Source organism: Penaeus japonicus, unplaced genomic scaffold, assembly GCF_977035675.1.
Source record: "Penaeus japonicus unplaced genomic scaffold, GWHDUDI00000001_assembly GWHDUDI00000033, whole genome shotgun sequence".
Classification (NCBI taxonomy): domain Eukaryota; kingdom Metazoa; phylum Arthropoda; class Malacostraca; order Decapoda; family Penaeidae; genus Penaeus; species Penaeus japonicus.
The window spans coordinates 20,356,295-20,380,846 of record NW_028234435.1 but is presented as its reverse complement, the minus strand read 5'-3'; the positions used below and the strand labels follow the sequence as shown (position 1 = coordinate 20,380,846).

General features: G+C 46.9%; 1 protein-coding gene across 1 annotated transcript in view; it reads left to right on the top strand.

Annotated features, from left to right (window-relative positions):
- Nucleotides 1-18,882, top strand: part of psq (BTB-domain-containing protein pipsqueak) — a 36,263-nt gene extending 17,381 nt beyond the window's left edge. Inside the window, exons 6-10 of the mRNA XM_086556669.1 lie at nt 5,728-5,889; nt 10,423-10,656; nt 10,944-11,185; nt 11,490-11,801; nt 12,388-18,882. Of these exons, the coding sequence (XP_086412795.1) occupies nt 5,728-5,889; nt 10,423-10,656; nt 10,944-11,185; nt 11,490-11,801; nt 12,388-12,717 (1,280 nt within the window). The 3' untranslated portion in view covers nt 12,718-18,882. The remainder of the gene's footprint in view (nt 1-5,727; nt 5,890-10,422; nt 10,657-10,943; nt 11,186-11,489; nt 11,802-12,387) is intronic.
- The last annotated feature ends 5,670 nt before the right edge of the window (nt 18,883-24,552 follow it).

Here is a 24,552-nt window from a genome sequence, read left to right as displayed (position 1 = left end):
TCTCCCTTCTCTTCACTCCCCCCTCCCTCTCCCCCTCTCCCCCTCTCCCTCCCTCACCCTCATCCCTTCTCTTGCAAGTTGACACCAGAACTTGTAGAACTTGTCGTCTGATTTGAATCATTTTATTATTATTATTATTTATCATTATTATTATTATTATCATTATTATTGTTGTTGTTATTATTATTATTATTATTATTATTATTATTTTTATTATTAATTTTATTTTTATTATTATTGCTATTATTGTTATTGTTATTCTCCGGTGTATCGCGCTATTTTATCATCCATCTTACCGGTGATTTTAGTGTCTGTAGCGTTCCTTTTTTTGAATCTTGGTGATAAGAATGGGTAATCTCCCCTACCCCCCACCCTAATCCATACCCCCCCCCCCTCCTACCCCATCCCTAGTTCATCTTCCCGACCTTTCTCTCTGCCTTCTTGGATCCGATCCCTGTCGCCATTCCTCCATGCCCTTTGCCACCTCTCCGCTAGCCTCTCCGTTTCTCCTCCTTTTTCTTCTTCCTCTCGTTCTTATCCTTCTTCTTTGTTGATTCCTCCTCCTCTGTCTCCTCCACTTCCTCTTTTCCTTCTTATATCTTCTCCTGCACCTCTGTATCCTTCTCTTCCTCTTTCTCCTTCTTCTTCTTCTCTACACCTCTGCCTCCTCTACATCTCTACCTCCTCTTCATCTTTCTCTTCCTCCACCTCTACCTCTGCATCCTCTACTACCTCTTCCTCTTCTTACCCCCCTCCGCACCCCCTTACTCCCCCCCTTACTTCCCCCCCTTTGGATTTCGCAACTCTCGGTCCTGTTCTCGACCCAACCGTCTCGAAGGCGTTCCTCTGGCGTTGCCCCTAATGGATGGCCGATGGTCAACTTCCGAGGTCTTGCTGTGGCCCTCCTCGCCCCTCCTTTTCCCTCCCCTCCCCTCCTCTCCCCTCCCCTCCCCTCCCCTCCTCTCCTCTGTCCTCCCGTCTCCCACTCCTCTCCTCCCCTCCCATCCCCTTCCGCCTCTCTCCCCTCCCCTCCCCTTCCGCCTCTCTCCCCTCCCCTGCCCTCCCGCCTCTCTCCCCTCCCTTGCCCTCCAGCCTCTCCTCCCCTCCCCTCCCCTCCCCTCCTGCCTCTCTCCCCTCTCCTCCCCGCCCGTCTCTCTCCCCTCCCTGCCTCTCCCCTCCCCTCCCCGCCCCTCCTGCCTCGTACTCTTGATTCTCCTAATTCTTGAGGTTCTATGGCTCTCTCCTTACACCTTGTGTTTTCTTTTTCTTTCTTTTCTTTTCTCTCCCTTCTAACCCTCCCTCTCTCCCTGTCTTTCTCTCCTCCCTTTTCTTTTATCTTTTTTAGTTTGCCTTGCTTACTACTACTACTACTACTACTAGTCTTACTCCCCCCATTTTATTTTCCTTCCCTCCTCCCCTACCTCTCTTCTCTTTCTCTTCTCCCACTTTCTCTCCCAGGTGTCCCTCCCCATTCTTTCCCGTCCTCATTTATTCTTTGCATCTCTCCTTTATATATATATATATATATATATATATATATATATATATATATATTATATATATATATATATATATATATATATATATTTATGTATATATATATATATATATATATAATATATATATATATATATATATATATATATATATTATGTATATGTATATATGTATATGTATATATATTATATGTATATATATATATTATATATATATATATATATTATATATATATATATGTATATGAATATGTATGTTTGTATATATTTATTTATATATATGACATACAATATATATATATACATATATATATATATACAAATATATATACATATATATATATATATATATATATATATATATATATATATATATATATATATATAGTTTATATATATAGTTTATATATATGTATGTATGTATGTGTATATAGATATACATGTATATGATATTATTGAAAGCCTAAATTTATACTGATTGGATTATTAAGAAGAGTGAGACGAGAGTTTTAGAATGAGCTGTAATTATACATTTTTGTTGTACCATTTTTTTTTTTTTTTAATTTCCTTTGGTTATTTTTCTGTGTCTCTTTTCATATTCGGTCTCTCACGTCATCTTGTACATGTTCTTGCTCTCACATCATCGTAATATCTGGCCCTGTTTTTTTTAATGAAATAATGACAGCTATAAACAGCAACAGAACAAAAAACAAAAGAAAAACAAACAAAATTTAGAAACGTCAAAAAGACGCAGCATGGATTTGGCACTACGCGAGAGAGAGCGAGAGAGCGAGAGAGAGAGAGAGAGAGAGAGAGAGAGAGAGAGAGAGAGAGAGAGAGAGAGAGAGAGAGAGAGAGAGAGAGAGAGAGAGAGACATACCGGTCGGCTTCTCTACTGAGAGAAAGAGCTAAAAAACGATTGAGTTTCTCTAGTATGAGGGAAAACATACCCCCCCCCCCGTATCTTTCCCTCTTCCCCTTCCTCCCGACCACCTCCCCTCATCCCTCTGTCTGTGCATCCTTGAAGCGGCGCTCGATCTGGAATTGAAAGCGGGAGAGAGAGAGAAAAAAAAAGATAAAACGGGGGAAGAAATTTCTTTAAAAACTTCCAGCAAAGTATCCGGTGGCGTATGCCATGTTTAAGCGATTCACTTGCATCCAGAGTTGACCCAGATGTGTTTGCGTTCGGGTCCCCTCTCCCCTCTCCCCTCTCCCCTCTCCCCTCTCCCCTCTCCCCTCTCCCCTCTCCTCACCTCACCTCACTCCTCCCATCATCTCCCCTCAGTCGCTCCTCACAGGGTCCCCTATCTCCTCACCTCCCCGCACCCCTCACCCCTCTCCCCTCTCCCCTCTCTCCTCTCCCCTCTCCCCTCTCATCCTCTCCCCTTAGTCTCTCCTCATAGTATCACTCCTTTCACGCTCCTCTTCTCTCTTTAACTCTCCTTCTCACTTTCCTTTCGCTCTCTTCTCTCTCTCCTCTCTCTCCTCTCTCTCTCTCCCTCTCTCCTCTCACTCTTTATCTCCCCTCTCACTCTCTATCTGCTTTCTCCTCTCTCTTCTCCCCTTTCTATCTTCTCTCTCCTCTCCTCTCCTCGTTTCTCCTCTCTCCCCTACGCCTCTCTCCGCCTCTCTCCGTCGGGATGGAAGGTAGGGGGGAGGAGGGGAGGGGGCTACAGACTAAAGAAAAATCGATCATGAAGTAGCTAGCTGTTCCTCTCCGCTCAGGCCCCGTTCTCACACCCGACGGTCCGGCGGTAGTGGAGTCTAGGAATTTACATGCCTTCGATATTCTGTTTCTTTTTTTTTTTTTTCTTCTTCTTTTTTTTGGGGGGGGAGGGGGCCGTTTTCTATGTTTCTCCCTCCCTCTTTCCCGTCTTCCCCCTCCCTTCTCTCCCCTAACCTTCTCTTCCTCCTCCTCCCTGTCCCTCTCCCTCTCGCTGTCCCTCTCCCTCTCCCTCTCCCTCTCCCTCTCCCTCTCCATCACCCGTTGCTTTTACTGAGTTTATCTTGGAAATGGTAATGAGAGTCGATGTATATATGTGTATGTATGTAAGTGCATGTCTATCTGTCTATATGAATATGTGTATGCATTTGAGAGAGCGAGAGCGAGAGAGAGCGATCTTGGTTGAACGACGATTGAAACGAATGAATCGAGGGAAGCGAGAAGGAGAGCGCGAGCGAGCAGTGCATGCCTGAGTGAGTGATTGTACCCCATTGTAAATGCGTGAAGACAGCGCCTGGAAGGGTGGGTCGAATGTGCAAGATAGCGACGGGCAATTGATCATGCAAGGAGGTTGCAAGGGGACGCAAACGCCACAAGATTGATGAGTGCAAGGCGGAATCTATCCAGCTCATTTTGCTCCTCGTCTTATCATTGTTATTTGTTTGTTTGTCATTTTTTTATGTGACGCTGTCGCGTTTCTGTTTCTCTGTATTTGTTATCTGGCTTTATTATCCTGTTTCTTTTTCTCTTTGTATGTTGAATGTGTTTTGTCTTATAAGTCTGCTCGTCCTCACTTTCCCCTCGATTCCGTCTCGTCAGAATTATTATTATGATTATTATTATTATTATTATTATTATTATTATGATTATTATGATGATGATTATTAGCATTATCGTTATTACCATTAACATTTATTTTTGTATGTTTATATTCATTCATTGAACCCATGCCCTCCGTATCATACCCATTACATGGTAAACATTCAAACATTCCTGGGATTGTTTTAAAATATTTGATGCCCCCCCCCCCTCCTCTCTCCCTCCCAACCCCCAATTCGAAGAAAAAGAAATACAGAAGGAAAATTATTAGACCCAAAGGAAGGAAGGAAGGAAAGGAAAGGAAAATTGATAAAAAAAAAAAAAGAAATTTGAAGAAAGAAAATCCTGTGAACCGAAGAGAGAGAGGGAAGCTTTGGCGAGCCGTCCGAATGCGTTGAAACAATTTTCTTGAATGCGGTAAATTGGGAGATCGAGAGTCTCTTGTTGTCCGAACTCGTTCCTGCGGCTTTAGATGCATATTTGTCTCTTTGTGTCTTTATTCGATTTGAGGGAAAGAGATCTTGAAGCGAGTTCCATTCCCGCGGGGGTTTAAAAAAAAAAAAACGAAAGATTTTTTTTGTTGTTGTTTTGTTTTTGATTAAAGAAAAGCCGGCATCTCTCCCCTCACCCTTAAGCCCACCCTCCTTAACCCTCCCCTTTTGACTCCCCCCCCCCCTCCACCCCTTTGCCCTGCTTCTTGGAGATGATGTTTGTTTGTTGTAAAGAGATGTCAACTGAATGATGTAAGTGTGATTGTTTGTACCCCCGTTAAATCCCCCCCCTCCCCTTCGTCCCTTCTCCCTCTACCCCCCTTTTCCTTCTCCCCTACGCCCTCTCGCACCTTAATTCGCCCCCCCTCAGTGCCCCCCCCTTCTCTCACCACTTCTAAAGGAAGATATACCCCTTTTTCCTCTAACCCCCCCTCCCCCCTTCTCTCTATTTATGGATACCTGTTTCTTCTGCTTTTTTAGACTTTTTGTTTTTGGTCATATATTGGTGATTTTTTGTATATTGATTTTATTTTGTTTTATTATTTTATTTGGGACTCTTTGATTTTATCTTTGATTTCTTTTTGTTTAATTTGATTGATTGTGTGATTTAATTATCTCCTCATCCTATGGTGTCCTTAGGTCTTAAGGTAGTCGTACCCCCCCTCCCTTCCCCTCCATTTTTTCCTTACCCCCTCCCCCTTCCCCCGTTCCCTCCCTCTCCCTGCCTGCCTGCTTGTGCCCTACCCTCCCACCCCCCATCCCACCCTCTCACCTTCTTTCATGAATATCCCTCCTTTTGCAACAACAAAAAAGTGCTTCTTTTTGGTGCTTCATCTTTCCCGTTTTTTCTCTTCTCATCATTCGTCGCATCTCGCTCGTTTTTTTTTCTACCCTTTTCTTTCCATTTTCTCTATTTCTCTATTTCTTTCCCCCTATTTCCCTCTCAGCTTTTCATTCCCCATCTGTGAGATCTCGCCTCCGTGATTCACTGGCTTCCAAACTCTCTTCCACGTGTCTTCCCTCTTTTCTCCCTCCCCCCTCCCTCTCCCCCCTTACCATACCCCTTTCCGCCCCTCCCCCTCCCTAGTAAGCGCCCCGTAGGCTAGTGTTGAGTAATATGGTAGAAACATACAATTGTTCTCGTGTATAAGCGGAGGTCGAGTAACGCTTGTGTTATGTTGGTGGTTGGCTCATGTAGGCGGTGCGCCCGCCCTTCCTGCCAGCCACGGGCCGCCCGCCGCCCACGCCCACCACGGCCCTCCTCCACAGGCAGTTCACAACCCCCAGGCTCACCCCCCAGCAGCGCACGCCCCGCCCCCCCTGCCCGAGCTGGGCCCCTCCGTCGGCCTGCCACAACCAGGTAATAGCTGCTCTACACGTCGCGCACGCCCCTACACACACGCCCTTTTCGCCCACGCCAGAGTAGTAGTGTTGTACTAGCCCCCCTCCCTCCCCCACCCCCACTCTCCCGCCCGCCCGCCCGCAAGCCCACCCCATTCTCCCCCTTCCCCCTGTAGTAGTTGGTATGGTCCGCCCACAACTAGATGCTGTTTTTTTTTATTTTTTGTTTTTGTTTATTTTGTTTTAACCCAACGCCCACTCGCCCCCTCCCCCTACCACCGCCCACTGTGCTGCTGCTGCTGCTGTTGGTGCTGTGCTGTGGTGGCATGATTTCGCGGGTAACTTGTCTGAGTGCTGCTGTGCTGTCTCACTAACCTCATACTGGCCTCTGCTCTGTCTCACTTGTCCTCATACTGGCATCCGCTTCGAGAACACTCACCCTCATCCTGGCATCCTGCAACATCACCGCTTTCATGGTTGTTCACTGTGATATCATTTACCAACGGGGCACTGTGGGTGACACACCTGGGGCATCAGTCCGTCCATTGGTCCCCAGTACACGAACACAGTACATACCCAGTTGGCATCCTTCACACGAACGCAATACACAGTTTCTTCGGCACCCTTCACTCTACTTGTTTACATCCAGTTCCCTCCTTCTGGGTCGCTCGTAACACCAAAAACACACACTTATTTTCACATATATAAGTTGTCCCTCTTACACGAAGATGAGAAAATAATCAAGGATCTTTTTTTTCTTGTGAAGTTGCTAGTGCAACCTGCTTCTCCGGTACACCTTGGCACACAATTTAACCGCTTGTGTTTACTAATGTGTTGATAGTATGTTTCTTATTCTGTGTTATATGATTTGTCTCACATCACTAACCGGACTTGACTCGGGACCTTATATAATTGCATATTGCACTCAACTTTGTATCCAGTGGCATTTGTTGTGACCGCTATATACACCTTTTTTATATTGACCGCCACACATTTTTTGCGACTCTTCACTGTGATCTGTTGGCAAATCAGCTCTGCCAGACACGTTAGCTGACGTATCACTGGCGTTTGGTTACACTGTAAACTGTTTTACACAATGAATATCATGTGATCGATTCATTGACCGCCACCTATGGATAACTTGGACAGTATAGACTGGACTATTGATGATGTTTTAATGATGTGTATTTATAACTCTTTATTTTGTTTGTTTTGGTTTGGTTTGACATGTCTCCGATATGTCCAGCTCGCCCAAGGTGAAGTATTTTCAGCAACTTGACCATGTTGCCGTAAGAGAAAATCGTGCGCGCGTGCCTCAAGTTACGCATCTGTCCGTGCAGACATTGCAGCAGACGACATGGCATACACGGGAAGAACACACACAGTACACAGTACAAAATAGTGGAAAATATCAGTCATTAGGATGACATTTTATAGGATTTTTTTATACCTCGAATCACAGACCCATCGGTATGCTCTCTCGGACGCACAGATGCATAAAATGCGCCGCATCTTCTTCGGAGACATGCCTAATGTTAGTAAAAAAAAAAATGAGTGGCAAGGTACAGGGAGGGTATAAGTGAGATGCCATAGGTTGGGGGGGGGGCACTGGGATGATATGAGGGAGATACCATAGGTGGGGGGGGGGGTGCCACGGGGATGGTATGAGGGAGATGCCAACCCAGAACCCGAAATATGATAAACCTCCGGAGACTAAACAATCTCGTTGCGAATGCTCTGAAGCGGGTAGTGGGAACCAGGTGTAACATATGAGTTAGGAAAGACGCTCCCCCCCCCCCTCTGGGATGTTTGGGGTAGGGTTGCCTGATAAACTGAACCGAGCCGTTTTTGAATTCCGAAGATCGATACCAGTTTCCCGACGATGGGGTTCTTTACTCTGAAAAGCTGCTGTTCTTTTTTTTTTCGTTCCCTGCTTCCTATAGAACGGTTATCGGGGATATGTTTTTTTTTTTTTCCAATGATAAATATCTGATAGGGTCCACGACAAGATAAAACAAGAAGAGCGGAAACCGTAACCAGGATAAAGTTTTGCGTGTCTTGGAGAGGGAGGCGTGGCGCATAAAGTGCATCTGTCGCCGCCGGGGAGATGTAGGGGTTTGCTAACTCTTAAAGAGGTTTTTCTTTTTTGTCTCGGAAATCTCAGCCTAAAGTCTATTAACTTTTTCGATATAAGTATACGGCTTCTTGTATCGGCTCTACGCTACAGCACAGAGTGTTACGCACACGCGCGCACACACACACACACAAACACACACACACTCACACACACACACACACACACACACACACACACACACACACACACACACACACACACACACACACACACACACACACACACACACACACATAAACACACACATACACACACATACACACACATAAACACACACAAACACACACACGCACACACACATAAACACACACACAAACACACACATAAACACACACACACACACACACACACACACACACACACACACACACACACACACACACACACACACACACACACACACACACACACACACACACACACACAAAGTCTTGTACACATACACACACCTATCTATTTATCTTTATCTATCTGTCTGTCATAGCCACCCTCATCTCCACCTTCATGCCCACGCATACACTGCCATATACGATTGTTATTCTCTTATTTGACGGGTGTTGAGTCAACGTCTTTGGAAAATCAGTCTCTATCTATCTTTCTATCCATCTATCTATCTATCTCTATCTCTCTCTGTCTCTCTCCGTCTCTCTCCGTCTCTCTCCCTCCCTCTATCTCCCCTTCCTTCCCTTCTTCAGAATCTTGTTCTCTCTCTTTTTCCTCCTCCTCCTCCTCCTATCCTTCCCCTCCTTCCTCTCCCTCATCTCCCTCTTCCTCCTCTTCCCCCTCATCTCCCTCTTCCTCCTCTTCCCCCTCATCTCCCTCTTCCTCCTCTTCCCCTTCATCTCCCTCTTCCTCCTCTTCCCCCTCTATCCCTTCCCTCTTTCTGTCTCCCTATTGTGTTATCTTCTCTCATTCTGACTTTCCTATCCGTCTATCCGCCCGCACCCCAGATTCTACCTCCCCCCCCCCCCCCAACCCCGACCCTTTTTTCCTGATCTTCACTTGTCTGTCGCTAGAGTAGTGCGTTCCGTATATTCGTAAAATTGTCCTTCCGTCTTGGTTCTGTCTGTGCTGATCCCTCGCTGCCAGTCACACATTCAAAAAAGAGTAAAGAAAAAAAAAATCGCCAGTTTAGAGACCACGACCGTAGTGTGTACTTGAATGACGTAATTAGCAAGTTAGGTGTATACTACACTGCTGCTGTACCTAATATATATACATCTATATATGTATATATACATATATATACATATATATACATATATATATATATATATATATATATACATTATATATATATATATATATATATATATATATATAATAATATATACATTATATATATACATTATATATACATTATATATATATATATATATATATATATATATATATATACATATATATATATATATATATATATATATATATATGAAGTCTTTATCCCCCACCCCTGTCTTTGCCTATTTCTACTTCATCTTCGTCTTTATTTCCCTCTTTCTTGCTCATTCTCCCTGCCCACTTCCCTCTCCTCCGCCCCCTCCCCTCCTCCCGCCTACTCTCCGTGGCTTGCCATGAACTAGCTGCCGGTGTGTACATTGTAGATGCTGCATGTTGTACATCGTGTAGCGTCTTCACACGTACGTAGACGAGGTTGTCATGTATTTTGAGAGCAGGATCGTGCATGAGTCTGCCCCCACCTCCCACCCCCCTGTCGCCTTTGTCACACACCCCACCCCCACCGCCCCCTCTCAAGACACGAGCTGACTGACAGTGCATGAGTGGTTGGTCGTCAGCCGTCGTCCAGCGGCGGTAGTGCTTCCAGGACATCGTTAACATACTCGGGGGATCTTAGTAGCAATGTCCGTTTTGCTCTGCTCTTGGAAAGGCAAGGAAAATGAGGGAGCTTGATTGCAAAGAGAAGTGAGGGGAAATCGGCACCTCCCCTTTTTTAAACGGGAGCTTCCCACTGGACGCCCCCGACGGAACGCCCTGTTTAGTCTTTGGAAGGCATCTCACCTTGGCCCCTCTCCCTATACCACCACCTCCTCCTCCTCCTCCTCCTCCTCCTCCTCCTCCTCCTCCTCCTCGTCCTTCCATTCCCCCGCAATTGGTGACAGGCCTCGCTTGGTGGAGATCGCTGGAAGATAGAGCGAGGAGGAGGATCAGGATCAGGATCAAAGGAGAGATTTGAGAAGGCACTTTGATTAGGAGCAAAGACGAGGAGAAGGAGGAGGAGGAGGAGGTGGTGGTGTTAGTAGAGTCTGAGGAGGACTAGAAGATCCTTGAGAAGACGCGGTAGTTGAGGGTGAGAGGTGCTAGTTAGGCTTAGAGTCGACCCCTTTACACGTTGCAACAAGTCGCATCCGTCTGACGCGTGTGTCGGTCTTTTTTCTTCTCTTCCCCGTACTCCAGACGAGGGCGCCGGCACCTCCCACGGCGGCGCCGACTACGACGGCACTTACGGCGGTTACCCCAAGACAGAGGGGGACCAGGGGCAGCACCTCCCCCCAGACCACCTCTCGTCTGACCACATCCCCTCTGACCACCTCCCCTCAGACGCCACGGATGCCAGCGGCCAGAGAATGACGGTGACGCCGGAGCTGCTGGGTCTCATGCCATCCAACGCAACCTCACATTATTCTTCAGGTGAGTCGATTGGGTCTCTCTTTTTCTCTCTCTATTTTACTTTCCTCCTCCCTCCCACCTTCCTTCTCGGCCACGCATGCAGAATTTAAGTAGTGTTGGCCGTGTAACGGTGCCCGATGCCTCGTGCCCGTCTTTCCCGACGCGCCCCGTTAACATGGCCCGATAGTCTGTTCGGGGGGACACCCGGCGGCTGTCGGGGAACTCCGGCGCCCGCAAGGAAGGGACGGATGAGGACATGGAACACTCCCCCGCCAACCCTCCCGCAAACGTGGGCCATGTCAACATAGAGCTAGCGTACGCGGTACTGGCCATCCCCCACGAACCCTGTGGCAAGCGCGCCCCACGCGACGTGGCATCGGGCAGCCCAAGACCGAGGGGGCAAACAAAACGCAAGGCGAGCATGAAAAAAACAAACCTCGAAAGGCGCCGCACCGGTATCCTCGCCGGCCAACCTCGAAGCAAGCACCCGTGCCCTCCGAACGTGTCTTTGGGACAGTGGAATATGGACTACAGTACTTTTCATATCCTTGTTTGAATAATTAATGTAATGATGTCCTATTCCTCTTTTCCCCAATACTTCCTTTTCTCCAATTACCCCCGTCTACTCCTCACCCCATCCAATCCATCTCTTCCCATCCCATCCTTTCCCATCCCTTCCCCTCCCTTCGCTTCCCCTCCCTTCGCTTCCCTTCCCCTCCCTTCGCTTCCCTTTCCCTCCTTTCTCTTCCCTTCCCCTCCCTTCGCTTCCCTTTCCCTCCTTTCTCTTCCCTTCCCTTCCCTTCGCTTCCCTTCCCCTCCCTTCGCTTCCCTTCCCCTCCCTTCCCCTCCCTTCGCTTCCCTTCCCCTCCCTTCGCTTCCCTTCCCCTCCTTTCTCTTCCCTTCCCTTCCCTTCCCCGCGCAGAGCCTCCAAGGAGTTCGGCATCCCCAATTCCACCTTGTACAAGATCGCGCGGAAGGAGGGCATCAAGCTCTCGTCGCCCTTTTCCGCCATCCAGCCCTCGTGGAACCCCGACGACTTGACGAAGGCGCTGGAAGCAATACGGGGTGGAATGAGCGTTCAGAAGGCGGCGCAGGAGTTCGGGATCCCCACCGGTACTCTCTACGGGCGCTGTCGGAGGGAAGGCATTGAGCTCAGCAAATATCAGGTAAGTTAGGCTGCTTGTTGTTTCTTGATTTTTTTAGGGACGGGCGGGCGGGCATGAGTGTGTTCCGAGTGGGTGGGTCCGGGTGGGTTAGAATAGAAGTGGTAGCGGATGAGTGGTAGATGCTGTAATGGGTGAATGGGTGGGGTTATGGGTGACCCGGAGTGAGTGACTTACTTGGTTGAATAGGTTTTAGGGTTGGTGAAAAACTCAGTGTGTGAGTAAAAGTGACTTTGTTAGGTTAATGGGTTAGCGAGTGAGTGCGTAGTTGGGTAGGTGGGCGGGTAAGTGAATGAGTGATTGGGTGACTGAGTTGGTGGGTTTTGATATGTAAGTTGATGAAAGAATAGGAGGGATAAGTGTGTTTGATGTCTAGGTAGGTGTGAGTGGGTCAGTAGACACGTCAGCTGATAAGGGTGAATGGGCGAGAGGTCGAATGAATGGGTCGGTAAGGGAGCTTGCATGTTTCGGTGTGATTGAGATTAGTGAGACTAGATGGAGCAGTCCATGGGGATACATCGGAGGAACCCTCAGGCGGCCCCCCCCAGGTGCGGGCCTATAGTAACCCCCGACCTCATGGTACCCCCAGGGAGTGCCATGGTCGGAGGAGGACATGAAGGACGCGCTTGAGGCCGTGCGAGTGGGCGAGATGTCCATCAACCAGGCGGCCATCCACTTCAACTTGCCTTACTCGTCTCTGTACGGGAGGTTCAAGCGCGGCAAGTACGAAGACGGTCTGCCCCACCAGGACTTCCTCCACCAGGAGATGACGGTGGAGCACTACCCCGCGGACCCCCAGCAGCCCGCCCAGAATCCCCAGCAGCCTCCGCAGCCCCCTCAGCAGCAGCAGCACACGCCGCCGCCCCAGCAGCAGCAGCAGCAGCAGCTCACCCCAGGACCGCCCTCGGAGCAATATTGACTAGATGAAGGGAACACTGGCCGCCACAGCGCCGACGTCGCGCCGGACCAACGCCGGTCCGAGTGCCCGTCGGAGGAAGATCAGAAAAAATCACAGCCGACGCCTCAGTCACAGCGAGGAATTCAGGACTTGCAGCAACAGCAGCAACCGCAGCAGCCGCAAACGCAGCCTACGGAGGTACAGACACAGGTTCCCCAGCAGGACGCCCCGCCGCCCGCCCTGGGTCCTGGCTCGGACTATGGCGAGAATGGAGGGCCGCCCACGCCCGTGGTCTTCACGGGCGGGGAGGCTCCCCTTTACTCCGCCACAGCCGCCACGGAGCCTCACCATCCAGCACTCTATTCACCGCCTGCGTCACTCCCTCAAGAGCCGCTTTATCCTCCCGCAGCTTCTTTGGCTCAGCCTCCGCCGCCTCCGCACCCGCAGGTGTACCCACATTACTACCCGCTACCCGAGTACCCTGCTCTGCGGCCCGAGTACCGCGCCTACCAGCCGTACCCGCCGCCGCGGCCCGACGATCCGACTCGGCCTGTGCAGTATCCGCACTACCCGCCCTACCATTTCTGACGCTGTGGCCACCAGTGTTCCCGCAGTCCAGCCGCCTCCTCCCACTCACGCACCTTTGGGCAGCACTGCGTATGAGCACTCCCCTTCTACCCTCCCCCCGTACCCCCCCTAGCGCGTCGCTCCGCCTAGCTCGGGGGTGCAACAAACTACTGAACAACAACAACAAGAAGAACAAGGAAAAAATCTTTTATGTAAACATGAAAGAAAGAAAAGAAAAACAAACAAGAAACAAGAAAAAAGTAAAAACAAAAACGAGACAACTTTTTTCGTATGAAAAGAACTTTTATTCACAAATGAAGCAACAGCATCTCAGGTGCCCCCCTCCCCAGACTTCCCTTTATTGTGTTTGTGTGTTGAAAAGATACAGAAGAAAAGAAGAAGAAGAGGAGGAATTAACTCATCAAGAAGCAAACATACGAAAATGAAAGCCATCGTTTTTTAAGTAGGAACTAATGTCCAACACTTCAAAGAGGAAAAAAACGTGTAAGTTCCATTACATATTTGTGTATGTGTGTGTGTGTCTGCTTATGTATGTTCGTGTCTACCGATATACATACGCATGCACACACACCTTTTTGTTATACGCATACATACGTACGTACGTACACACATCTATCCACATATGTATGTATGTATGTATTCACGTATTTATATCAGGGATTGGAAGATTTGGAAACTCTTACTATTGCAAAGAACCTCGGCCCTCAATGAGAGAACCGGTGAGCCCAATTGCCGAGGACAGACAGATATGGACGTCATTTGTGTCTCGAGATTCGAATAGCTTTTAGGTCAAGAGAAGTGACGCGAGCAATTTTTTTGTTTCATCTTTTGCTCTTCAGGTTTATAGATATATGTTTAAAAAAGAAGAAGAAGAATGAAGGAAGTTGTGTTTATAGAAGAGAGAAAAGAAAAAAAGTCTATATAACGAAAAGGGAAAATAAGAAACGAAACGAGATGCGTGAATACATCTCTTTAAAAAGAAAGGAAGAAAGATGTTTTTTGTTTTTTTAAGCAGGAAGGAATAGCAAGTAAACAAAAAAAAAACAGACGAAAAGTGGAGAAAGAAAATGTGAAAAGGAAGAAACGTGCGAAAGGAGAGGAAGTCTGCAGAGTAAGATAAGGATAGCCGACATTGATCAAGTGTACGCTATAACCCTCCCTCCCCTCCTCCTCCCACCCCCCCTTCTTCCCCTCCTCGTGTACAGTAGTGTTGTTGTGGTGTAAGAAAATTAGCCAAGGTGATGACAATGATGCGTATCCTTACAAGGATAGTATTTTTTTTCTCTTTTTTAGTTTTTTTTGAGTCCCTCCACTACCCCTCTCCTCCACCTCACCCGTCATCTCTCTCTCTAGCTCTCTCTCTCTCCTTGTTTTTAGAATTGGATTGAAATTTCCCTGTTCTCCTTTCTTCGTGGTTTTGTATCTTCATAACTGTTAAAATTTTTATTTTTGATTGTCTCTTTTTCCCCTTCCCCCACCCCTCTCGATTTCTATGATTTTATCCATACGTTCTTACCCCCCCCCCTACCCCCCCCCCTCATACAATTTTTTGAAGGATTCCCCCCTCCTCGAAAAAGCAACTCCTCAGGGCAGTTTTAAATCACCCAAGCACTCGAGCCTTACTTTCAAGTCAGGATGGTACGAGTGGACTTTATATAACCCTCCCCCCTCTCCTCCACCCCCTCCCCCATAAAAAATATGAAGTTGAACATAGACTTGATGAAGAAAAGATAAGATAGATTTGTGCTGGTATTTAGAATGTGTGGGTATTCTATAGTAAGCAACGCGGTAATATGCAGGATTCTGTATATATATATTTTTTTTCTTTTTTTTATTTATTTTTTTTTTTGTTTTACCTTTTTATCACTTGATTTCGTGGGGGGTTCTCTCAAAGTAGTGAGTTAGTTGAGTAGAGAGTAGTCAAAATGCACACTATTTTATTGAGAGTTAGTGGAGCGCATGGAATTTTCCCTCTACGTACCTTGTGTACTGTCCTTCCCTCCTTCCCTCCCCACCCTTTCCTCTCTCCCTTCCCCTCCCTCCCTTCTTTTTTTTCTCTCCTTTCCCCTCCATCTTTCCTTTCTTTTTTCCTTCCCCCTTCTCCCACCCTCCCTCTTTTTCTCTTCCCAATCCACTTTCTCTTCCTCTTTTCCCAGTTTTCTTGTAGTTCTTACTTCGTCCATTCGTACCCCTCTTTCCCCTTACCCCACCTTCCCCTTCCCTTGAAAATCCGCAGTATTGTAACCTCGGCATTGTAGTGTTATCTTAGGAATTCACAATTTTTAGAGTTACTTCAAAGAGGAAAAGAAAGAAAAGAAAAGAAAAAAAACAAAACCAAAAAAAGGAGAACTTGGAAGACGTCGTGTGCTTGAAGTCGCGCGTTTAGAACCCGCTCAGAGTCGTTGCGTTTCTTTTCTTTTTTTTTATATCTAGCGATTGGCGTAACATAGTAGCGTCATTCGGTTGAAGAGTTTTTTTTAAGAGAGTGTGAAGAGAAATCTTCCGTGGACAAATGTGTGTGTGACGTCGAAACTCCAGGTGACGTTCGTTTCCAAAATATGAAAAAAAAATGTTTTGTTGGTGGCGTCGTGACGCTTCGAGCGACGTGGCTTGCGCCGTCGTCCCTCGAAGGCCGCGACCCCGTCACCGTTTACCACAAGTGTCGTCGCTTCGGCGGCGGCGTGTTTAGCTACGGGTGATGTCGTTACTTCGGGTGTCGTCTTCAGCAGCGGGGGACCGCGTTGCTTGACGTCGCCAACTGCCACGAAACACGGGTTGATGTCAGCACCGTCGCCGTCACAAGGCCGGGGTGTGACCGCCGGCCGTCACGAAGTCACGGCGAGGTGACGTTGCAGGTGTCACCGCGCGACGAAACGCTTGAGGTGACCTTTGTGTCTTGTCGCCGTGTAGCACATCTTGTAAGGTTGTCGGGAGCCCCATCGTTTTCTTTGCTTCCGTCGGGACAGTCACAACAACAAATATACAAAAAGTACATCATGCAAAGAAGGAATGTAACAAATACAAAAACAACCATGTTAGGCTGTCTAGTTATCAGAAACGTATTAAGTCATTTAATGGCTATTGTTGAGAAGAATAGGTGATTAATCATTAGTTCTAATACTAAGAAACCTCTATCTGCTGTTTTTATCGTTTCTCTTACTTTGTCTTTTTTTTATTTGTTTCCGTGGAACCGGCACATGGCCTAGCGTGAAGGCTGCAGTGACACCAACGCTGCCTTGCTCAGGTCGGATGTCGGGCGCCGCCGCCCACGCCCTCCTGCGGGTAACGCTCAAGGGCGCTCACCGGCCGTGGAGAGCGAGTGACACTTCTCCTCACCCTCTGCCCTACTCCCCTCACCTTCCCTCACCTCACCTCACCTCGCCTCGCCTCGCCTCCTTCAGCCCTGAATGAGCTCCACCCTTCCTTATGTCATACATGAGGATGACCTAATACCCCCCCCCCTCGCCCTCTTCCCTTTAGGAACGTCCTTCTCAGGTGGGCAGAGGGCGGAAGGAGTCGTGTCCCTCCTCACGCATGTCAGGGGCGTCCATTGCATGCCTCTCGCTGGGATCCCTCGGCCGGTTGTCACTTGAGATAGGCGGCCCTTCTCTGTCATGGTTGAGTGGACCGAGTTTTGGACAGTCCCCCAAGAGATGTGTGACAGAGTGAGAGAGAGAGAGAGAGAGAGAGAGTGTGTGTGTGTGTGTGTGTGTGTGTGTGTGTGTGTGTGTGTGTGTGTGTGTGTGTGTGTGTGTGTGTGTGTGTGTGTGTGTGTGTGTGTGTGTGTGTGTTCGCGCGTGCGTGCGTGAGCGAGCGAGCGAACGAACGAACGAGACAAGGCTTCAAAGAGATAGAGAACGACCTCTGAAAGAAGCAGGGCTAAAAGAAATCTTTCCAGGTGGTCTGTCCCGAGTCTCGAGTAAGAGAGATAGAAAGGAAGGAGAATGGAGAATGTCAAAAGCTGAAGAAAACCCGCGATTTTTTTTTTCTTTTGTACACTCGATAAGCCCTTCTCCACCCCACTCATCGGCACCTGTGAGTCAGCGCTCACGTTAAAAAAAAGAAAGAAAAAATGCAGAGAAGCTCACAAACACAAGTTAGTAGGTTTAGGGTATTTTTTTAACAAATATTGCTCATTTCTTCCATTTTTTTTAATCGTAGATTTTGTGTCCATGGATTATATGTTCCAGTTATTTGTTATTGTGTCCTCCCCCACCCTTTTAGTTATTATTTTGTTTCTTTTACTGAGGTTTTTATATATTGGTCTGTAAGAAATATTGTACGAGTACTAACACAGGTAGGTAGAGACAAACTCCCTTTATTTAAAAAAGAAGATGCCTATTAACAAAGCTGTAATATTGTAAGAGTTAAGATACGTATAATTAAAGGATTCAGAGGAGGGAAGAGTTTAGTAGAAGTTATCATGCACGTGGGACTCTTGACCGCCGTCACGTGACCTGGACACTCACTGGCACGAGGGGCACTGGGGAGAACGCACGCGGCACGCCCGGGTATGCTGACACCCGGCGGAGGTGAGTGTCAACGTGGTCTTGCTGTCATGGGATGATTTTTTTTTTTTTTTTTTTTTTTTTTTTGGTACGGTCACCGGAACTGCTCGGCGTTTCTGTGCGGATGACAACCCGGTGCCACTTTAGCTAGTGTCAGGGAGGACGCCGCGGCAGTAGAACGACGGGTGTCCGGTGTCTTTTTTTTCTTTTTTTTTTAAGTGTGCCAACCCTCCTCCCCCAGGGCACTGCCCCTGAGGTGACCCGTGCCAGTGCCGCAGCTTCTTCCGGTTGAGCTCGGCAGGGAAGCGATCTGTCTCCCCTCCCTCCCTCCTCCCTCCTCCCTCCTCCCTCCTCCCTCGAAGAGTGATGGGTAACGCTATACAATATAGTGTTACGTCCTCTGTGATGTGTGTATGTTGTAGGGGGGGAGGGGAGGGCTTTACCCGCGTCTCCAGGTCACGTGACTCAGGTCGCGCGGTTTCAGCTGCTGACCCGCGACCGTCTGCGTTCAGGAATATTATGATTTTTATCTTTCGGTTGATTTTTTTTTTCTTCGTATTTTCGTTAATTGGTGACGTGAATTGTCTTTGTATATATTCATAGAAAGCGGAATTTGTTTTAGAAGTCGACTTTTTATATTTTTGGACAAGTCTGTGTGTGGTTGGCGGCAGGTGGGTGAGGCGTCGGGACGATCACGGGGCACGTACACAGAGGTTGTGTGTTTATGTGTGTGTGTGTGTGTGTGTGTCTGTCCGTGTGTGTGGATGTCTGTGTCTGTGGGCAGAGAGATAGGGAAAATGGCCTAACGTCCACGTACTAATCTCTGTCCATTTTCTTGTGCATGTGCGTGTACGTGCGTGCAGTGGTCGCCTCTGACGCTTCCCCGTTGATGGCTTTACATACAGAGGAGAAGTGATGAGAATTGTGACATGAATATCGGCATGTTGTTCTTTTATTTATGTGCGAGAGAAGGAATGGACGCGAGCGAGAGAGTACGAGTACGAGAGCGAGAGTGATCAGATTGAGTGGACCGAGCGAGCGAGAAGACAAAAAAAAAAAGAAAGAAAACAAGTAAGAAAGAAAGAGAAGAAGGAAAGGCGAAACAAAAGAGAATAAAACATACCAAGCCGTAATGTCAGGTAAACACAACTATGCCGGTAAGTTGGGCAGGCTCCATGCTCCTTTCATGCTCCCTTTTGTTCGCGTCCACCTCCCCCTCCCCCTCCCCCCACCCCTCCCGACCCCGACCCCTCTGTATCAACACAATTTTTATCTCTCTAATTGTCTGTTCTTCTTAGGCAGGAGCAACTTGTTATCAGGGATATACCTTTTTAGGGCCTCACTTTCCTTCAGGTTTGTATGTGGCGACACATAGCTTCCAACACTAGCTAGCTCGATAGTGTGGGGTCTCCCCCTATCACAAGCAGATATTAGTACTCCAAATAATTCCCTTGTAACTACTTACCCATAGGATGTAATTAATCAATGACGATTATTTTCTTTTCTTTTTTTTTCTTTTTTTTTTGGAAATATTTACGTGTTCAAAAAAAAAACGACTTTATCCAAATTTTTTTGTTGGGCATACAGCTATTTTTCAATTATTTTGTAAAGGTATATATATATATGTATGTGTATATATATCGCCATTGTAAGTTGTGTGGTGTGCGTGTGTGGAGGTGGCACGGGCGGGAGGCGGAGAGGGGTCCAGGAGTGAGGGGTTGGGGGGGGGGGGGAGGATTTGTGTCAAGACTTCAATGTGTCGAGTCCAAGGTGGGTTGTCCAGTGTGACAGACAGACAGACAGACAAGACACTCGAGAGCCAGGAGGAGGAGGAGGAGGAGGAGGAGGACCTGTTCCGGGAGGCGGTGACGGAGGGCAAGCAGGCAGGCAGGCAGGTAGGTCACTCGCGACCGGGGGTCCTGAGGAAGCGATGTTTGATTTTGGTGCCCAGGGGAAAAGACTGTTGAGATCTCAGGTTATTTCTCTCTTCTCTCTCTCGTCAAAGCCGGTGTTAGTTAGCACGTTACAGCACGCAGTTGGGCGTATAGCACCCCACCCCCAACACCCCTCCCTCCTCCCTCCCCCTTTTTTTTCCCTCCCCACCTCCCCCCTCCCGCCACGTTGACCCGCCCTCTTCAGACCGTCGTTGTGTCTTCAGGTATTCTTTATATTTTCCAGTAGCGCCGCCAGGGTGTTGTTGGTCGGGCAGGAGGAGGCAGGCAGGGAAAAAAAATTACAAGCCTAATTGACGTCGTCGCCGCTGTGCCCAGGAGGAACTCAGGGGTAGGGTATTAGGAGGGGGAGGGAGGGGTTAAAGAAAGGGGGGGGGAGGGATTGGGAGGGACCGTATGTATGTGTGTGTGGTGTGACGTCTCTCTTCAGAGGGCCTCGATGCGTCGCCGTTGACGTGATTCGAGTGTTGAAGACGTTGAAGCGTTGTGACTTTTTTTTCATCTTCTCCCTCCGATGTTTTAGGTAATGACAGGTTCCATGACGTGGGCGGTGGGAAATGTTGTCAGGGTCGTTGTTCAGGGCTGAGAAACGTAGCAGTTAGCGCGATTGTCTTGTACATAGAACCAGAAAAAAAAACATGCAGTAGCGAATAATTAAACGTCAGTGTGTCGTACCAGATGTAGTGTTCTTGTAGTCGTCTTCGGGGAGGGCTGTAGAGACGTGAACATAGTGTCTTAAGAATGGACTTGTACACCTCCAGACGTGATAATATATTTTGGATTAGCAACAGGTAAATCGATTACGGCGTTGGTCACAGCTCTACCTCTCGTAGTTCTCCTCTCACTCTCCCCTTTCCCGTCTCCCTCCTCTATCTCTCTCTCTCTCTCCTTCGCTCCCTACCTTCTCTTCTTCCGTTCATCCCGCAGGAAGAAGGGAGGGAGGAAGGGAGGGTGGGGTAGGGGTAAGGGCAGGGAAAGGGGGAGCGAGAGGGAAGGCAGAGAATGAGAAGGGACCCCCCAACCCTCCCTCATCCCGCCCACAGGCCCGTCGCCGCCTCCACACACCATTCTCTATATATTGATAATGATAGTAATACCACGGACCAGTGCGATTTTATATGTTTCATCAAACTCCTTTAGTGTTATGCAAATGATGTGGCTCCTATTCAAAGTATTTGAACCCCTCTCTCTCTCTCTCTCTTTATTTTAAATTTTCATTTGCAAGGTGTTGTCTGGTGGCAATTGTGTCGAGCGTCCCCCCTTAAGAGCCACCTGTCCTCCCAGGTGGTAAGGACCCTCCAATATGCACCCAGAGTTCTCGTACAAGATGTGTAGTGAGCGTGTTTGTGTTCGCGTGTGTCTGACCTTTTTTGAGAGAGTTCACAAAGGAATGACAATGATCATTAAAAAAAAAACTTGGATGTTTCGGACGTATGTTGCTGGAGTTTATAAAACTTGTCATACAACAGATGCAGGAATTCTTCTAGGTTTAGGCTCGGTTTCATATTGAAGGCTACATTTTTTATTTATTTCATCGGCACAAGGGATTTTTTTTTTTTCAGTTCATTCTCACACCTATTTATTAGTATGGTGGTTATTTCTGGGATTTTTTTTTTTTCAGTTCATTCTCACACCTATTTATTAGTATGGTGGTTATTTCTGTAATGGAAATCTTTTAACTTCTGAGAAATCACTTGCATGTTTCCAAATGATTTTTTTTTGTTCTCTCTCTTAAGAATACTGACATTTTTAACCCCTATTTAACAGAAGATAGCTCATTTTATCATTGCTAGGAGTATTTTTTTGTATTATGCAAACACCTTTTTACAATTGTATCAGTGACGTATTGTTTTAGAGAATTTGCAAACCTCTATGAAATATTGTATAATCTTGTAATTTGATATATGTTTTTTTTCTGAAAGGATGTGTGTTTTTCCTTTCTTTTCTCTTGGGCTGAATCATATCAGTTGCCAATTTAATCACAGTTGTAATTGTGTGCTCAAGAATTATGTCTTTAGTATATTATATAATGTTTTCTGTTCTTGATGTGGTCTTATATTTTTGGGTAACAAGTTGAGTATTTTGTATTAATCCGAAGGTTTTCAAATCATTTCAACCCATTGTCCATAGCCGAATAAAAATGTTTCTTGCTTAAATCTGAAATATTCCTGGTAAGCCGTCTACCTCCAGAATGCTATTTAGTGCGCTAGTGTCACAACTAACCCCCCTCCCCACCACCACCACCACCCTCCCTCCCACCCACCCACACACACACTCTCCCTCCACCCATGGGCACCAAGAGGCCTCGCGGTGGGCGGACGATGACAGTATTGGGTGGGCATCCCCTCGCCACTGTTTGGGAGCCACATTCAAAACAGACCCTTAGGGATTGGTGTCTTAAAGACTGATTTGTCATAGCATATTTTTTGATTTTATATTTTTTGGCTATAAAGTTCGCTGGTCTAATATTGTATTTTTTATATAGACGTTTTTAGCAATGAGGTACTAGAGTATGGTACATTAATTTTACGTTTTTGTATAGATTAAATGGTGTAAATCACACAATAAATATACCTCATTGTTTTTAATATTTGATTAACTCTATACTGGTATTAAATTGACCTCAAAGACTTGCAGCCCCCGTGTATTGTAATGCATTTCACTTCATACCTTTGGTGTTTTCCTCATGTCTGTATATAGAAAATAATATTAATATATACAGTATAACGATGTAACAGTTTTCTCTACAGAATTTCTAATAAATGTCTCACAAAGCTGATTTTTACCTGTGTTTGTTCTTTTACTCTTTGCTAGGGGGATTTCCCACTTCCTGTTGCAGAAGGAATGCTTTCTTATTGTTTTTTTTTTCCTAAACTTCATTAATTGTCACTAAGTATTCGTCAATGTTGAAATGAAAATCAATCTTCTTTTATTTAAAGAACTATGATACGTTAATCTGTGGATAAAGTTTGCAGAGGAAAAGGAAGAAAAAGCTGTGATATTCCCGATGCTTTTTCTTCTCCACATTCCATTGGTATTTTGAGAAGTTTCAGAAGAATGAGTTTATTTAAACACCACATTGATTGAGAGTTTTTACTCGAAAAGATTATGTATCCACTTGTCTTTCAGAGAGAGATATTGATAAGAATAAAGAACTAGAAAATAAATGCATTGGTGAAAATAGAAAAAAAATAGAAATGGATGATAAAAATGACGCAACCCCGATAGTAATAATAAAGATAAATTTTGAAGATAAAATGAAACTAAGAATGTAATAAAGGAAAAATAAAAATAAAAAAGAAACCAAAGAAAATAAATATTGCTGCTAAAAGAAAAAAGGAATGACCGAAAATCATCACTAGCAGAATATCAACAAATTGAGACAAGAATAAAGACAGAAACGAAACCCTTTTCTCTTCACTCCTCTGTTAACACACTTCCCCTCAACTTCACCCATAAGCCAAAAAGGGGACACGAGAGAGAGAGAGAGAGAGAGAGAGAGAGGGAGGGAGGTAACTGAGCCAAGTAAACCCCTTTTAAGATCATTCAGTAAAAAGATTTTCCCCTCAGATCGTCCGCCTGGTTTCCCCTCTGTTGTGGGATATTAATGTCTTCATCAGAATCTCTCCCCTTCCCTCTTCCACGCAATTAAAGGTTACCTCCGAGAATTATTTTCTGGACTGCATCTGTTGGATTTATCTATTTGAGTCTTTCCCCTTCCCTCTCTCTCTCTCTCTCTCACTCGGTGTGATTTCATTAACACCTCCAGGACTTCAGGTGCCAGGCAACAAGTTCAGGAAGAGTTCTGAATGAAGTGGGAGATCTAGATAAAAGGGACAAATTCCCCCCCCCCCACTCCCAAGCTTTTTTTTCTTCTACTTTTCCCCTCTCCCTCAAACAATGTTCAATCCGTATCCAATGAGGAGCACTTCATGCATCAGGTCTCGGCCATATTCTAATCATTGTTCTGATTTGGCGTCCCCCTATCCCTCACTCGCTCCTCGGTGCCACCACCCACAGGTAAGCTCTCCAGCCAGGTAAGTGAGGAACTACCCTCTCCCCTCTCCCTTCTCCCCTCCCCTCTCCTCGCCTCCCCTCTCCTCCCCTCTCCTCCCTTTCCCTTCTCCCGGCGGTCCTCTCCCCTCCCTCAACTCTCTCCTATCCCGGGAGTGCGAGGTGGATTGTTCCATGCCCCTTAATGCCTACTGCCGGGCCGCATCGCCCTCCCGTCCTCTCTCTCTCTCTCTCTCTCTCTCTCTCTCTCTCTCTCTCCCGCAATCCTCTCTCCTCTCACTCTCTCTCATCTCCTCTCGTGGATCTCTTCCTCTCTCCCCTTAATGCCTACTGCCGGGCCGCATCGCCCTCCCGTCCTCTCTCTCTCTCTCTCTCTCTCTCTCTCTCTCTCTCTCTCTCTCTCTCTCTCTCTCTCTCTCTCTCTCTCTCTCTCTCTCTCTCTCTCTCTCTCTCTCTCTCTCTCTCTCTCTCTCTCTCTCTCTCTCTCCTTCCTCTCTCTCCTCTCTCTCTCTCCTTCCTCTCCCTCTCCCTCTCTCTACCCCTCTCCCTCTCTCTCTCGCTCCCCCTCCCCCTCCCCCTCTCTCCCTTTCCCTCTCCCTCTCCCTCTCACCTTTCTCCACTCTTTCCTCTCTCCCCCCCCCCTCTCTCTCTCCCTCTCCCTCTCTTCCCTCTCCACTCTTTCCTCTTCTCTCTCCCCTCTCCACTCTTTCCTCTTCTCGCTCCCCTCTCACCCTCTCTCCCCTCTCCCTCCCCTTCTTTCCCTCTCCCTCTCTCCTCTCTCCACTCTTTCCTCT